This window comes from Neolamprologus brichardi, chromosome 5, assembly GCF_056152115.1.
Source record: "Neolamprologus brichardi isolate AB-2024 chromosome 5, ASM5615211v1, whole genome shotgun sequence".
NCBI lineage: Eukaryota > Metazoa > Chordata > Actinopteri > Cichliformes > Cichlidae > Neolamprologus > Neolamprologus brichardi.
The window spans coordinates 17,341,880-17,358,775 of record NC_142108.1 but is presented as its reverse complement, the minus strand read 5'-3'; the positions used below and the strand labels follow the sequence as shown (position 1 = coordinate 17,358,775).

Here is a 16,896-nt window from a genome sequence, read left to right as displayed (position 1 = left end):
ACCAGCATGAATTTCCACAGAATGTATAAATAAGGTTTCCATGGATTTTCATCTGCTGTGTAGCAAGACCAGACATGCGTGTTGTAACTTTTTGTGACTCAAAGTTGCCCACCCATGTCAACTAAAGGAGTCAGCAACAGTATAATCAACTTTACCGTGGAAACCCCACAACAGTTACGTTACTTGTCTGACGGCATTTCTTTCTCTAAATATTCCTCTCAACTCTTCACCCCTTGAAAGCATACTTGGAGGTCCTTTTAAAAACTGCTTATGGCACAAAATAACTGGGTGTGCCTCAGAAGTTAGCCGGGGCGATCTCTTCTTATGCAGCTACCCTTGGAAAGACTGTGTCAAAACACGTCTCTCTCTCTCTATATAAACAGAGACAAAACGTGTCATTAAGGGTTGCATTAATAAGCACGAAACAAGATTTAAACATCAAAATAAACCTGCAAAGAATTAAAATTTTTGTTGGAAGATGCCTCAGATTTTGATTCATTGGTCAAATGCATGAAAGGAGTTGAAGCAAGTCACAAGGAGGTCATTCATAAGTGTGACTTAGTGATTATTATAAAATATTAATAAAGTTTTTAATAAATGTAGTCAGCTCAGGTCAGTAATGCTTCTCAAAATGTAATTTGTAATGTTTTAGTTTTTCTTGCTAGACTGAGTCATGTGATGTAAGAAGTTTTTAGTGCTGAGTCTATGGATCAAACCTGTAGTCACTGGACATCAATTATAGTAATCAATATAAATGTAATGTATTTAAGTCCCAGTAAAGTTTAAATGACATATGTGAGTTATATAATGCAGGATTGCGCCACAAAAATTGTTTTATGGGAACTCAATCAGTCAAAAAAGCAAATCAAAGTATAAACTGTCAATTCTTGGGTTTACGTACAGCATGGCTGAACAGCCTTCCACACTTTAGAGCACAGCAAAAGCATTAACATCTGTAACATAGCACATCCCCCTTTATCTGAATCTTCAAAGGATCTTTTTACATGCATATAATAGCATTAAGTCCAAACGGACACGTGCACTCATGCCCTTGTAGATGAAACAGTGAGGTGGTCACATGGTAACATTCCAGGAGGCCCAAGGATGTACGGTTATCTTGACCCCAATGGGAACATTAAGGCAGATAAAGCAGAGTGAAAACCAGCCAAAACATGAGCTTTGCTGGAACAGCATATCATTTTTTTATTAAACATTAGAACACTATTTTGTTTTTTGGTTTTTTTGCTTTTACAGTGACAATCAGCCTCTTTGAGCATCATGACGTCTGATATGCTTCCAATAAAGCAGCTTTTATCTATTCTTATTCAGTGAATCCAGGAAAAATGTGCTCATGTTACATTTCAAGAAAGACTAATCTTGACAGATGACAGACACTGCAGTCATAATAAAGGACGCATTGTTTTCAAAATCCACCTGCAATAAGAGTCACTGCCCGAAAACCAGAGCATCATTCAAAGCTTTGAAATTGAATCCCATTGTAATTATTCTAATCAACTTCATACTGTAGCAGACAGCCACACAAGGACATGGAGGTGGATAGTTTATTGAGAAACTGCATGATTTTGCTTGTTTGTCTAAAACACAGTCATTGTCCTTCAGCTCTCAGTGCTTTCTGTAGCAGAGAGAGACGCTGGCGTTCATTCAGTTGTTGAGGTCATCATGGAGCTAACCACTTTTGCTCTTCTGAGAAATGATAGCAAACTGCCTTTTAATTCAATTTTGTCTCTTCAACAGCCAGAGCATTATACGCTTTAAAGCCTACTTGATAGCTATTTTGTTTCCCTTAACCCTCAGTGGCCACATTTGGGCATCAGCACAATTATACGAATGGTATCGGCTGTGATTTTAAAAAACACAAACCCACAAGACAAAATATAGCAGAAGAAGATAAAGCTACCTAATAAATACAAATCTATGTATTAGTATATTATAGAACAAAGAAAATATATTATATTAGATATGTGTGCGAGAGAAAAAAAAGGTTATTTTAGTCCTGCTTGAAATAAGCATCACACCATTTCCAAAACAACAACAATAAAGCAGGTATAACAAGAGAGGACACGTCTGACTGTGACTGGCCTACTGGCTAATGGTTTGTAAATGAGATCTTATTGGAAAAGAGCATGTGGTTTCATACCACAATTAATCCTCGATTTTGAAACATGGTATATCCTGGTCCTCTGCCATCCTGTGAGTTTTTTTTTTTAATTAATCCCTCCACTGGTTCAGTGCAAGTAACTAGAATTGTACACAAGAAGCTACCACACCTACAAAAACTAGCAAGCATTTTATTCAGTTTAAACAGTTTCTGTTTTAAGCACAAATAAACTTCAGTCGAATTCAGTCTCGGTATATGTTCACTGAATGTATTTAGCTTAAAATCTCAAGTCAACACAAAAGAAATTTGTTTCTAAGTATCTGTCTGGTTTCTCATTCTGGGGTTTCCAAAGTGGAGTTACAAGCAGATGGAATGAATCACTGAATGTGAGAAGTGTGTGACCCCTTCTTAACTCCCAGTGTTAGCCTGCCCTGGGTTTCACTGCTCCTGCTTTTGTCTGCTGTCTGAGAGTCTGGCAGCCATGCATGAGTCAGTAGCCATGGAAATACAGCACAGTTTTGAATTGCAGTAAACCTTCTGACAAAAAACTAAATGTTTGTCCTTTAAACGAGGCACTGGATCCAAAATATAAACAGTGACTTATACGTGTACACCTAAGTTAAACAAACTGAAAAAAAAAACCCCATGAAACTGTGACTAAGAAGACCTCTACACTAATCATGGATCAAAAGAAATGCTAAACAAGCCCATGAAGGGGGAAGATTTTGTTTGTACACATTGTTGTTTAGAGATGCTGTTGAGTGTAGAAGAAATGCACAGCAGTGGAAAATCGATATCGGTTCATGCACTGTATGTGTGTGGACAAATAAAAGGAAAACATACAGAAATGACTAAAGACACATCTACAGTTTATGTGTGTGTGTTTTTATGGCGAAGTGGGTGTGAGTGCGTGTATTTGTATGTCTGAGTCATATGGTGTTACATGGTTGATGGAACAAAAAAATAGTTAAAGGGTCAAACAGTCAGTACATGCTGTGTTATAAAAAAAAACCCTCAGGTGGGTTCCTCCAGGAAGTTCAGTAAGAGTAGGATGAACAATATTCCTGTGTTCCTGAACCTTATCATGATTTAGCCTTGTATTGTTAAAATATGTTGCACTTATTATTTAACAAATGATCACTTAGTAAACCAGTATTTCCTCCTACGGTAGAGAAATGCAGTCCTGTGAAAAATTAAGCTACTCTTACTGCTTCCATATGTAAGCAGCCTCAGGTGAACTTGATAACTTATTATTAGCTATCGTAAGCAAGTCTAGTGCGCTGGTTTGGAGTATTCAGGTCTGTGCAAACACAATGTCACAATCTTCTCAGGACAGGTGGACAACCCACAAGTCTTAACCTAAGGTTAGATTGTGCGATGGGCCTACCGGCCTCAGTTAGCAAGTAATGATTTAAACATTAAAGCTTATTACAGTACAAGTAGAAAAAGACTGAACAAGCACAGCATGTTTGGAAGGGTGTTCCAGAGAAAGCCTTGTCTCTCTAAAAAGAACATGACTTGTTGTATTTAATTAATTTTAAAATCTCGGGAACACCAGGTTATATCCATGCCCTTATATATAAATTATTTAAATTGAAAGAGAGCACATTCTCTTATTTATTGTGGTACAAGGGTTACTATGTCTTGCCACAATGTATATTTATATATCTCTTTTTCTCCACTATTTACTATGTGTGCATAAGATAATGATAGACATATGCAATAAATGACCACTTACTCAGCTAAAATGTCCTTCAAACACCTTCTATTCTCCATACACATTATTAGATATATATACAGTACTTTGTAGTCTATGATTTTTTTTTAATATTTTGATATATTTGACATATTTTTCATCTAAAGCCAGTTGGCTCTTACTGCCTCAGCTAATGGCCTTTTGATTTTGTGACGGGTTTTTTTGCGCCACTGTAGGTTCACAGATGTGAAGAAGAGTTTGAACACTTTCACATAAATTTTTTATGATAGGTATAGCACTGCACCTCCCCGAGGTCTGGAAGACTTCTTGCTCAGTACATACAGGTTTTGGTTTTTGTAACTTTCCATCAGCTCTTGTCCGAATTGTAACAAAAAGTCCGTTCAAAAGTGGAAGTGAGCCATTTGTGTAAAGCAGTGACAGCTACAATTTCTTGTAACAACTAAAAGTAGTGGTTCCCACTTCCATTTTCAGTGTATCTCAGCTATGTTAGAAAAGCTATTATAATTGACCTTTTCAAGACTGAGATTAAACCTTCATATCCTGATTTTTATCAGAATCTGTTAGAAGAATATGACAGTAAATAAGTTTTCCTGTTTGTGCCTGTGTCAGTCACATTGCCTGTTTTGATGCATAGTCCAAGGCTTATGTGGACCCAAAGAAAACGGGTATGTGTGCCAATTTTGAGTGTATCATTGTCATTGTGACCTCCTTTATTCTGCGAATCTAGGTCTTACAGCTTTATCTATGTCATCTCCATGTGAATCCATGGGATAGTAGGTTAGTAGGTTCTCTACACACAGTAAGATTTCACCAGATAGAGGAAGAGAAAACAATTTATTGTGGTTTTAAGTCACTAAATAGATATTTCTAAGAGCGATTATAAAAACAGGACTTCATTTATAATATATCTGATTGCTCATAAGGAGGCTCGCACATTCAAACCAACACGCCTAAAGCAGCATACATATAACCAACAACAAAATCAGTGCATTATTATACTGCAGTACCTGATAAAACTAATGAAGTACCAAATGTCTTGCTTGTTACAAAGTGTCATGACAGGATTGTGTGCTATGGTAAAGCAAAACATTTTATAGGAAAACAAATTATAGGACAACTGAGATAAGGCAGAAGATGACAGAAATTGGTTATGACGTTGATGTTAATATTAAAGCAGTTAAATATGGTTTGTTTAAAGAAAAAATGGGTGAAGACAAAAGGAGACTCTTTTGGTTGATAATGTGTGTAATAAACACCCATATTTGGAAAACCCGTGCCAAAGGAGTGATAGAACAAAAGATGATAAGTAGTGATGTGGTGAGTAAACATATCATTACAGATCTACGGAGAAGGAGAACAATGGACCTGAAACTTGGAAAAGTTTTCCCTTAAGATGTATTGAAATTGTAAGTTTAAGTGTTTAGTTGACTCAGATGCTTGACTTTCCTCCTTTGTTTTCCTTTTTTTTTTTCTTAATGTATGGTATATGATCATGATTTTGTATACGTAATTGTATGTGTATGTAAATTTTATATGTAATTTTGTATACTTTAAATAAAGTGTTTAAAAAAAAGTAAAGAAAAACAAAAAAAAAACAAAACTACAACAAGACATTTTTCAGTGTTCCACTTTTCTCACAAGCACAAGTGACATAATTGGATCAAATTATCAGCAAGTTAAAAAAAAAAAAAAATCAAAATCCTGGCATCTGCCAAGCATGTCGAATTGATGTGACCCATTTTTGTAGCTTTATTCAGTAATCATTTTACCCATCAGTAAAAAACCCATGTGACTGAGCATGATATCACGGTGTCATCTGAGCCACATTTAATCAGTTTATACAACAGCCCAATGAAGAAATTAACTTAACAGTGGCCTTGAATCCTAGAGCAGAAAAAAAAAAAAAAACGAAGTACATTCCACTCATTTCTTGCCACTCCTCATGTCTTTATAAACACTTTCAAAAACCAAACACACACAGAGATTTCTTTCCCATATTTTATTTGCAGTATATAGACCATCTGAACATAGATAATTTTAAATATGTGTAGGACAAATTATTAAAGATAATTAATACATTCTATGATAGTGACAGAGGAATGGGGCTTAAGCGTGGACGCGCTGTCTTCAGACTGCAGTGGGTGATTAGTGTTATGCGCAGGCTGAGATGAGGTGGCTGAGCCCATTGAAGTAAGACTTCTCTCGCTCGCTCATCACCTCGAAGTGCAGTGGCTGCTGGCAGAAGGTGCACTCTGCTGACGAGTGGGGCTTCAGCTCCAGGCCCACCTCCTTCCATGTTTGCTCCAGCCTCTCTAAAAGGGGAAAACAGATAAAGAGAGGTCAGTTTTACTTCAATGATAGAAAAGTACAGTTAGTTACAGGTTGGATGAAGTTACCCATGTAATGTAACTTTTGCATAAACAGCTACACAGTTCAGTTCGATCAAATAAAGACATAAATACTGTTTAACTTGTTGTAGCCTTCTTATACACTATCAAGTATTTCAAGTGAAACGTATTACTTTGTCAGCTTACCAACAAAGTATTTCATCATCTCAGGGGTGTGGTGAGGAGTTGGGGCAATGCGCAGCAGCTCATCTCCCCTGGCAACGGTGGGATAGTTGATGGCCTGCACATAGATGTTATGGCGACGCATCATGATGTCACACACCTCCGTGTTTTTCTCAGCATTCGAAACCTAATTATACCAAAGAGACACACGCACCATGAGAATCGAGCCGTTGTGACTTTATCTGCTTTTCGAGTTCCACACAATCAATTCAATCGTAGATTACCCGGACAGGGATGATGTGGCTGGGGCAGTGCACAACAGGCAACCCAGAGTCCATCAGCATCTGCCGGAGGAGCTTGACGTTGCGCTGGTGTTTAAGTCTCAGCGAGCGCCCCTCTTCCCCTTTAAGGATCTGGATCGATTCCCTGGCTCCGGCTAGAAGCATCGGGGGCAGAGAGGTGGTGAAGATAAAACCAGCGGCGTAGGAACGCACTGTGTCCACCAGGGCGGCGGTACTCGCAATGTAGCCACCCACACAGCCAAAGGCCTTCCCTAGAAAAGAACAGAACGCTGATTATTACAACTCCTCTCGTTCAACATTAAGGAGCCAGTGGTCTTAAAAAAATAAATAAATAAAAAAAAAAATTACAGCCATTGTAATCTCAAACTAGAACCGCCTGAAATGTCAGCTGTGCAGGAGCTGTAGTGCTCTTGAGTTGGAAATAATTGTCCCCTCAGTCTGACAGTGACACGCAATCTGAGTAATTCAATAGGAGCACAACAAGAGCCTGTAGTCTCCTAGCAACAACAGAGCCGAACAGAGCTGCTCCAGATTCTTTTCAGCCCTCTGGTATATTGGATGACACGGCTGAGGCCTGATCCTTAGTCTAATTCAAACAATCAAGCTAGACAAGCTTGATAATAACCAGTGGCAGTTATTTTGGTTTGAAAAAAAGAAATGAAACAGTACAGCAGCAGCAGCAGCTCTACATTTTTTTTTTTAGTAGAAATTGTGCACTTACCTAGAGTTCCCGAGATGATATCCATCTTGTCCATGACGCCATCCCTGTCGCCGATGCCCCCTCCTCTGGAGCCGTAGAGGCCCACAGCGTGAACCTCGTCCACGAAGGTGATGGCGCCAAACTCGTGGGCCACGTCGCACATTTCCTCCAGCGGACACACGGCACCTGTGTTACAGAAAGAAAGGCACACAAACCTGGTCAGACTTGTTTTTTGCTTCTTAAAGAGCACTTCATGACTTAGTTTGAATGAATTATTGATTTTGCAAGAACAGTAATATTTTCCAGGACACATGCAGTAAGAGAAAGTTTAAAAAAAGAAAAAAGAAATATTAACATTTATCCAACAGCAGTGAAGCAGTAATTAGAAACTGACCATCCATGGAATGGACGGTCTCAAAAGCCACGATCTTTGGTTTTGTGGGATCTCCTTTCTCCAGGAGCTCTCGAAGATGGGCCACATCATTGTGGCGGAAAATGAATTTCTTAGCGCCGCTGTTCCTGATACCTTGAATCATTGAGGCGTGGTTACCTGCGTCAGAGTAGATTTCACAACCTAAAAGTGTTCAGAGGAGAGGAAACCGTCAATGAGACCAAACACGCTTACAGGAGGTTCGAATTACTGTTAAATACACCAAGTTTTTCCTTCTGCATACCAGGGAGCATCTTCGCAAGGGTGAAGAGGGTGGAGTCATTGGCAACAAAGCAGGAGGTGAACAGCAGCGCCGCATCCTTCTTGTGAAGGTCAGCCAGCTCTTGTTCTAGCTCCACATGGAATTTACTGGTCCCAGAGATATTCCTGGTACCTCCTGCCCCCGAACCATGTTTTTGTAAAGTATTCCTGGAAAGAGACAAACAGTTGCTCATTAAAATGCTGCAGACTTGTATGCAAGATCCAACAAGCTCAAACAAGCTGAGGGGGCGGGGGGAGGAGAAGAAGAAAAACACCATCATCGTGACACATGAGGTTTAGGTGTGATCCATGTCCAACTCAACACTCACACAAATAATGGCCAGTATCACCCAAGGGTGCCAGGTTGCATCATGTAATTATGCTCTGAGCTGGTTTCTCTCTGAACTTAGCTCTCACAGAGGGACAAAAGGTAAAAAGCAATCAGGGAAGGTAGACAGGCCGTACACATCAACGCACCTTGACCCATGAAACTGGATTAACTACTCAGTTACTCACATGACGGACTGCACGACCCGAGGGTGTCGACTCATGCCCAGGTAGTCGTTGCTGCACCAAACCGACACGTCACGCTTTTCTTGTAAAGAGCTTGTGAAGTTGTCAGCCATCGGGAACTCAGTGGCCCGACGATTCACGGTCTTAAACACGCGGTACGTGTGATCGTTCTTCTTCTCTTCGATCTTCTTCTCAAAAAACGCATCGTACTGGAAGCGGGCCACTGGAAGAGAAAAGGAAGGTAAAAGTTGCTTAATGTGGCTTAGTGTTGCTACAGTACTGCAACCGATGGAGTAACTTTAATGTGAGGAAAGACTATACCGGTGTGCAAAAACACCAAAACATACTCGCAAATAAAAAAGAAGATTGTCATAGTAAGGTAGACAGTAGCTAGGTTAATCACAGGCTTGCAGGACAGTGTGTTTAAACTATCAAAATAAAACCTACTTCTTCCTGGTAAGTTGTCTTGAAGCAGGTGGCTGACTTTCTTAGGTCGCTGTTTCAGGAGGGTTTTCATTAATGTGGTTTCTCCTTCAGCAGTGCTGGCCAAGTTTGGCTGCTTTAGTTGGTCAGCAGGCACTTCTGTCAGGACAAAAACAAATTGCTATTAAATATTGTACAAAACTATGGAAAACTGATTTAGTTCTCAAAGAAAAACAAAAAAACAACAACAAAAAAACCTCACCTTTCTTCACAGTGCGGACTTCCTGTACATCCTCTTGGAACTCTATGCCAACCTGACGGACTACACCACTGTTCTTCTGGCTCATCTCAGCAGCCAGGAAAGGGCATTTGGAGGCCATCATCTGTCCTGGAGGTGGCATAGGGTGGCCAGCTGGGAGCTTGGACTCCACCTCCTTTTTGGGGGCTGCAAAGGGACAAAAGTTTTAAATTTCACTTTTACCAGTAATTCTATCATTACATGATTTATCTGACTAAATATAATACAGCTGTAGTGTTGATTAGAATAGTCAGTATGACCACCATCTTTATCACCCTCACCGGCAGACACGGTGTTCTCAGGCTTCTGGTAGGAGGATGAGGAGGAACAGAGGGCACGTGCCATTGAAGGGGCCATAGGTTTTGCAGCCAGCTCCATCATGATGGGACATCGCTGGGCATACGTCACCAGCGTCTTTTTGGACTGCTGGAGAAAGGCCTGGGGCATGCGAGCCAAGAAAGGACAGCGGCGCACTATTACATCCATAATCAGCAGCGGTGATGACGATGATTGTCTTGAGTTCTAAAGGAGAAGGAGAAAACTTATGTGAAACATGTCCTGCAGACAGTGAAGATAATGTTTTTGTCCCATAAAAGAAAGGAAAGAAGGCTTTTCAGAAGAAAAAGTCTGTCTGTTGCAAAAACCTGTTTAACAACATAGGTCAAGGAAGTGAGAAAATGCCGTTTATGGTCAAACACTCCTACATGGTTCAGCTAAATCTAGATTTTGAAAAACAAAAACAAGTGAGAATGACATCTGATTACCTGAGACTTTCAAAGGCAGGTGAGATGAGTTCACTGAGCCACTGATATAATAGGTCAAAGCTGAAAGACTCATACGAGCCCACATGTTTGGCTACACTCACAATAGTCAAGTGTTACTTTAAGAAGCCTGCAGTGTTTGCTCATAGCTGGGTCGTAACCTTTCCCCAACAGAAACCAGTTCCCAGGTAGGACACCCACACCTGAACTTTGCTCCCTATGAAGTTCCAGAGAAATCTAACAGTGACTAATGTGATACATCGAAGCTGCTCTTTCCCTTATATAAACACCAGATAGAGATCAGTATGTACATAACATAAAAGTAATGCCAATGTAATTCCTAGAGTTCCAAACAAAGAAAAGAAAAGCTAGTCTTTGTTTCTGTGTTTATTTATATGCCTTTAATAATGTTTCCCACATTATTTGTCGAGCACTTCTAAAACTTATTTAAAGTGCTACTGACGAAAGATAACAATAATAATAATAAATTATATTATTGTTGTTATTATTAATAATGAAACTTCTGTCTTCTGTCTGATTAAATACCCCTGCTTATACCCGAGTTGTCCTACAGTCCTTACTTTGACTGAACTCATGGGCGTCTCCGGGCTACACTAAAAACAGTAGCGCTCTACCTAAACAACGCTACTTTAGGATAATTCTGGACATGATTTATGTTTATTCATAAGGTCTACCCATCTCTACTCAACCGGTGTTACAATAAAAATTGATTTATTAAAACCTCAACACTTTAAATAAATTCACTGGTTTAACAGGTATTTTCCTGTTTTGACTCACCATTTTTGCGCAAAAGTTGCGCAAAAGTCATACCTTATGTATCTCCGATGGTAATAAATTTCGCGATGAGATCGTTCTGAGACATAAAAAGTCTAAGCCAGGCTTTCCTATCGTTAGCCGGGCCCATCGTGATCCTTGCCGGTTGACTGATCATAGCAGGACGGCTAACATTAGCTAAGAGGCTACTAGAAATAGGGGTGATGATCGCGATTAGGTCAAATAAGAACACCTACCTCTTAAAACTTCACAGCTTCCGGTGTAATTCTCGTCGTGTTATAGTGACAATAAGCGATCTTAGGTGCTGCTCAGAGAAATAAAAGAAAACACGGCTTGTTGTTAACGGAAGCAGAGAAAATCGATGCTTCGTTATCCTGCACTGAGGACGAACGGAGAGGACGAGGGCAAGCCAGTTCTTATAAAGCAATGCCCAGACGAAGTATCGCGAGATCTTAATTCTGACGTTCTGCGTCATCAAACACTCTCGCCTATCTGGCAGCGGACCCAGCAAGGTTTTGTTAAGGACACTGAGTGGAAAGGATTTGGTCCTTACAAACAAGGTGGTGGTTTCCTTTACATGAATTCATAGATTTAATCACCAAACTTCCAACAAAAGTATAAAAGCGATTTAGATACCATTTATTTTGGTTTTGTACTTTTACGCAGGTGTCATGGAAAAGCATTTTGGTACAAGCATTCTGGTTTTACCTCTAACAAGATGCTGTCAGAAATTTTTATTTTAATTTATATTTCTATATATTTGTATTTGTCATCTTATTTGGTTGTAAGAAATACGAGAGCAGTACCTCAACTGTTGCAGTACCACTCCTTGTCAGACGCCACATCCATAAATGTAAGCTCTCAAAAGAGAAGCCACGCTTCCTTTTTTTTCATGAAGGAAATGGAACTTTATGTGGCCCAATTTATTCTATTCTTCCCATAAGAAAAAGATATTGATATCTGTGATTTTTAATGTCTCTCATAACTCTTTCACCTCATTGTTTTGTTCCGTTATGATTTAATTGATTTCCTTGCTATTATTTTTGTGTTATGCTTTTTTTGTAAAAGGGAAAAATAACATGCCCAACAAGGCTCAGGGGCCCAAAGGTGTTAGATGGGGCTAAGGGACCTTGCAGAGTAAAAGGATTCCTTTTTTCTCATGCTCACAAAAGACCCACAACCACAAAGAGCTTCAGAAAGAAAGCAGCTCATGGAAAAGAGCCGTTGTAACTGAAACGTGGGAGTATTTCTCCACTTGGCTTTTCTAAAGAATATTTGGGTCTATACCACAGCTGATGTTATGCCTGAAACTATGGCTGAAAATGTTTTATATTTGCTTCTTTTGTAGTAACAGCCTATCACTTAATCTGGAGTTTGGAGGGATTTAATTCAATTATCATTCTGCTTCTTTTGTTGCTTTACTTTTTTTGTTTATCTTTTGATTTTTGCAATGCCGCACCCAAAGCTACAGCAAAATCTGTGGCTGATAAATGTGGGCTACACACAAATTAATCTCAGATGATATAAGAGACGCTCACATGAGTAGGTGGATGATTTTTTAAAAGTTGTATGATGAAGGCCCTGAAGGTACATTATGATTCTTTTGTGAGATTTATCATGTGTTTTGTGAGTTGTCAGCTCTTTGTCATGTGTTTCCTTATTTTGTTGCAGTGGCTTGAACTGAAAGTATTTATGTGGCTTTCAGTACAAACTTAAATGAAAATTTGTGTCCATGAGCATGAGTCAGTACATTTTTTTGAATCTTCTTTGAATCAGGTTGGTGTGCTGGGGGAAGAGGGAGCCGTAGGGTTTCCGGTGCTTCATATTACCTGGAAAGCCCTACTAGAAGCATGAGAGCTATATTTATATATATTCAGTTGGACCTTAGTTGGGCAGTGATTTTGAAAAATTACTTAAATTTACTTTAATTGTAATTGTAATTAAGGGATAAATACTGCCTGCACATAATTATGGGTCAAAATGTATAAAAAATGCTTAAAAAGTTGACTGATTTTGCAAAAAAGTAAGATTTAGAAAAGTTTTAACCCCATTGGAAGTCACCATCTTTATGAAATGTACCACAAATTTTAATTCACGATTCTTTGATTGCCATGTCTCCCTTTTATATTTACTCCGATCTTTGTAGTATTTATTCTGTTTGTAGCCATTAAAAATAACTTACAGTCATTGTGTTTAATCACCTTTTACCTCCATCTAAGATTACGATTTGCAGAGACTTTGTAATTTAACAACAGCTCTCCAAACTACAACTTTGTGTGTATTTGAATTGTTACAATGATGCAAAACACTCAAACTGAACTCAGATTACGGCTCGAAAGACTTGTTCATCTACTCTAGAGGTTTTTGCTGCATGTGATGTCTGGGTTTAAAGAGTGACACTAAACTTGGATTGGTGCCTAAATGGATTTTAGATTGTCTTGTAATCTTTGCAGGTGCTCTTGCATGCGTGTGGGTGAAAGGTTGTTGACGAAGCCTATGGTGCCAAACCAAGGCTAAACTCAGTAAACACATCACACATTGTTACCATTTTATTAGGTACAGCTGTTTAAAATGAATCCATTTTAATGCAACTGAATGCTTCATTGTTTAAACAGTTCTTATGTAATATTTTGCAGTGTATATATCTGAGCCACTCTTTCTCATACACTGTAAGTGAAAACCTCAGAACCTCAGTTTTTTCAGCACCAAATACTGGCAAAGAAAGAGTGATCAAAAAGGCTTAAATGAGCTTTATTTTTTATAGGAACTGTAATTCTCATTGTTTATAATCACCTATTGTGGCTGTGCTGACTACAAGTGTATGTGGAGAAAAAAAAACTTTACTCAGAACAACAATAATAGCACTGCAAAAAGAATTTCAAATTTCTTACTCTAAAGAATTTATACTTGTCTCTGCCCTCTGGATCTGTGAGGTTTTTCATCTTCTCTTCAGATTTATGGTTGCGGTGTTTTGCTGCCCTCTGCTGATCCATTTTGACTTAAGTAGTGTTTCCTAAAGTTTTACCCTCATACCTGTACTTATGTCAAACTGTCTTACAGTTTTTCTCCATTGGTTTGGCTCATTTCTTGAAACAGAAATTACATTCTCAAAACTCTAAGATCATTTGGCAAAACACTCTTACAGTTTAGCACAACACTATAGCTCACCTGCAAAAGCTCATATCTCTTCCAAAACTGTTCACTCAGGCTTCAATCTAAATCCCTTTCTTATTTAAACAGTCAGTGTCTCCAAAATGGCAAAGATCCTTCTCAATAGCTTTGGCTCATTTCTCGACATAGATCGGACATTCTCATCATTCTTGGTGCTTTTGTCAAAATAAACCTGGATGGTTGATCACAACAACATGGTCCACCTGCAAAAGCTCATATCTCCCCTAAAACAGTTCACTCATGTGTCAAAACTACATTTCTTTCTAATCTGAATAGTCAGTGCCCCCAAAATGCATCGTCCCTTTGGCATTATGTGAGTACTGCCATACAAAATGTTTAGATGTTTTGTCACTATGGCAGAGGACCAACAATATACAACAGAAAAGAGTAGCCTCCAAGGTTTGACATCACAGATTGCACTCACACTACCAAGGAAATGATAACCATTTTTTATTCACACGCAAAGAAAGTTTCATACATATGTAAAAAGAAAATGTACATTACAGTAGTAAATTGTATGAACACAAAATCAAAAAACAAGGACTCATTCAGTGGTCGCTGTACTCATTCTACTGCTCTTGTCCACTGTCTTCACCCTCCTGATTATTTACACGCTGTTGTCCGTCTGGCCACAGATTCTTGTCCACATCACAGCGGATACTTTCTCTTGCGATGCAACGAGGGAAGAAACGGCGTGCATGCCGCAACCATCCCCTGCATTGATCTCCTGTAATGTCGTCACATGCTGTGTCCATAGCATGGAGCAGGGACGGCTGATCCTGAGCATGATGCTCATACACTCTCCACCTCCAAGCAGAGAAAAACTCCTCCGTCGGATTGAGGAAAAGAGAGTAAGGTGTTAGGAACCCCATGACCATCCTTGGATGCGTTGCAAACCAGCCCCTAATGAGTGGGCTATGGTGGAAATTGACATTGTCCCACACAATTACATAAATCGGTAGGTGAGGCCCTATGAGACCTCTCTCATTATCAGGGATAAAATCGGTATAAAGGCGATCCAAGAAGATGAGGAGCTTGTGTGTGTTGTATGGGCCAAGACTGGGGATGTGAGTGGCCACACCATTCTCAGAAATGGCAGCACACATAGTTATATTGCCCCCTCGCTGACCTGGGACATCCACTGTGGCCCGGTGGCCAATAATATTACGGCCACGTCTTCGGCCCTTGGCCAGGTTGAAGCCAGCTTCATCCACGAACACCAGGATGTGAGGGGTCTCATGTCCTTCCAATGCCATTATTATATAGTAAAGAATATAAAATCAGTCATACAGAAGAGTCATATACTACAGTTAGACAATTACATGTTCTCCCCCACAGGTTCAATATACTACAGGCCACTACTCCAGTGGTTCTAAACTAGTGATAGGCCTATGAGGAAGTACTGCAGGGGTATTTGATAGAAAGGGGAGTGGGAAATACTGATGACTTACTGAGATGTTACAGTAAAACCTACAGTATTAGATAGATTTGATTGGGAGACAACAAAATAAGGATTATAATGAGAATTGTATCATACAGTAAACTGCAGTTTTCTGTTGAAATTGTTGAAGTCAGATGAAGCAAATACTGATTCTGAAATCCGGTAAAGGAGGTATTGAAACCAAATAAGTGAACTACTGCTTACTGTGATTACAGGTAAGGTTAAAATGAGAGACAACCAGTAACTGACTTACATTTACATACTGGTAGCGCAGCTCCTTCACTCTGTCAGAGTTCCTCTCAAATGGTACCCTGTAGATTTGTTTCATTGTCATCTGATGCTTCTTCAAAACCCGGTCTATTGTGGAGATGTTTATTGTGTTTATATTCTGGAATATATGATTGTCCTGAAGGATGGCATCACGGATCTGTCTCAATGTGATGGCATTATTTGCCATCACCATGTTACAAATCTGTCTTTCCTGTTGTTCATTGAGCAGTTTTCCTCTGCCACCCACGCGGGGTTGTCGTCCAATCCTACACAAAGAACAGAATATAGTAAGTTACCAGTGTAATTGTATTATTGTTTTACTCACAGTAACTTCACCACAATCCTAATGCAACATTGCACAGTGACTGGAATACTACTCTAAACTGTATAAATTATGTAATTCCATAGTTTACAGTAATTTGTTCAATATATTTCTTGTCATATTTAGTATCAAAACATTCCACTAGTCCTCTCCACCTGCTAGTATAGACCTACTACTGTAGGCAGATGCACACAAAATCTCTACAGTAAGTTATAGATTTTTTGCCTCACGCACAGTGCCCTGTCCTATACAACATATAATTCCATCATAGATTACATAGAGTACATACCTGTTTTCCCTGCGAAAGGTTTGGATGATGGAGGAGACTGTAGAGCGAGGCACATTAGGCTGAACTTGACGACCTGCCTCTGACATTGTGAGGCCATGGTTTATGACATGGTCTATAATTGTGGCCTGAATTTCATTTGGGACAGCACAGTGTCTTCGTGCACCTCGGCCTCTTCCCCGTGGTGGTATTCCTCCACCACGCATTCTCAGTCCTCCCCTTCTTCCTCCTCCTCTTCCTTGAGGAAGAACTTCCCCTTGTCCGTTTGCTTGGCCTTGTCTATCCATGTTCAGAGATCGGACTGGCTCTGGTCAAGCTCTATATATCTGTGTTTGGCAGCACACAATCATGGAACACACCTGTGTGTGACGCTCCCCCTTCGTTAGTCTAGTTTCACCTGACTGTCAATGACTGTCATCAATTTATCAAATATTCAAAGAAATTCATATATATTGTCCATCCATTCGCTTCCGCTTATCCTTTTCAGGGTCGCGGGGGGCGCTGGAGCCTATCCCAGCTGTCATAGGGCGAGAGGCGGGGTACACCCTGGACAGGTCGCCAGTCTGTCGCAGGGCTA

General features: G+C 39.6%; 2 protein-coding genes across 2 annotated transcripts; both read right to left on the bottom strand.

The window, feature by feature from the left end:
- Positions 1-5,820: 5,820 nt before the first annotated feature.
- Positions 5,821-11,244, bottom strand: alas1 (5'-aminolevulinate synthase 1). The gene is made up of 11 exons (XM_006783286.3): positions 11,066-11,244; positions 9,555-9,795; positions 9,238-9,420; positions 9,000-9,134; positions 8,556-8,775; positions 8,023-8,207; positions 7,743-7,922; positions 7,370-7,534; positions 6,631-6,899; positions 6,371-6,533; positions 5,821-6,148 (listed from the first exon to the last, which is right to left on the bottom strand). Exons 2-11 carry the CDS (start codon positions 9,757-9,759, stop codon positions 5,988-5,990), a joined length of 1,866 nt encoding a protein of 621 aa, XP_006783349.1. The 5' UTR covers positions 9,760-9,795; positions 11,066-11,244; the 3' UTR covers positions 5,821-5,987.
- Positions 11,245-14,569: 3,325 nt separating this feature from the next.
- Positions 14,570-16,606, bottom strand: LOC118455407 (uncharacterized). Its single transcript, XM_087841203.1, has 3 exons — positions 16,323-16,606; positions 15,697-15,977; positions 14,570-15,264 (listed from the first exon to the last, which is right to left on the bottom strand). Exons 1-3 carry the CDS (start codon positions 16,604-16,606, stop codon positions 14,570-14,572), a joined length of 1,260 nt encoding a protein of 419 aa, XP_087697329.1.
- Between the last annotated feature and the right edge of the window lie 290 nt (positions 16,607-16,896).

Bases quoted from the DNA above. Each gene is read 5' to 3' on its own strand.
- LOC118455407 (XM_087841203.1), bottom strand. From the start codon at position 16,606: ATGGATAGACAAGGCCAAGCAAACGGACAAGGGGAAGTTCTTCCTCAA. The intron at 15,978-16,322 runs GTATGTACTCTA...TTCTTTGTGTAG, and splicing joins ACCTTTCGCAGGGAAAACAG to GATTGGACGACAACCCCGCG. The intron at 15,265-15,696 runs ATGTAAGTCAGT...ATATTCTTTACT, and splicing joins GCTGCGCTACCAGTATGTAA to ATATAATAATGGCATTGGAA.
- alas1 (XM_006783286.3), bottom strand. From the start codon at position 9,759: ATGGATGTAATAGTGCGCCGCTGTCCTTTCTTGGCTCGCATGCCCCAG. The intron at 8,776-8,999 runs GTAGGTTTTATT...TTTCTCTTCCAG, and splicing joins AGACAACTTACCAGGAAGAA to TGGCCCGCTTCCAGTACGAT. The intron at 7,535-7,742 runs GTCAGTTTCTAA...TCTGTAACACAG, and splicing joins GACCGTCCATTCCATGGATG to GTGCCGTGTGTCCGCTGGAG.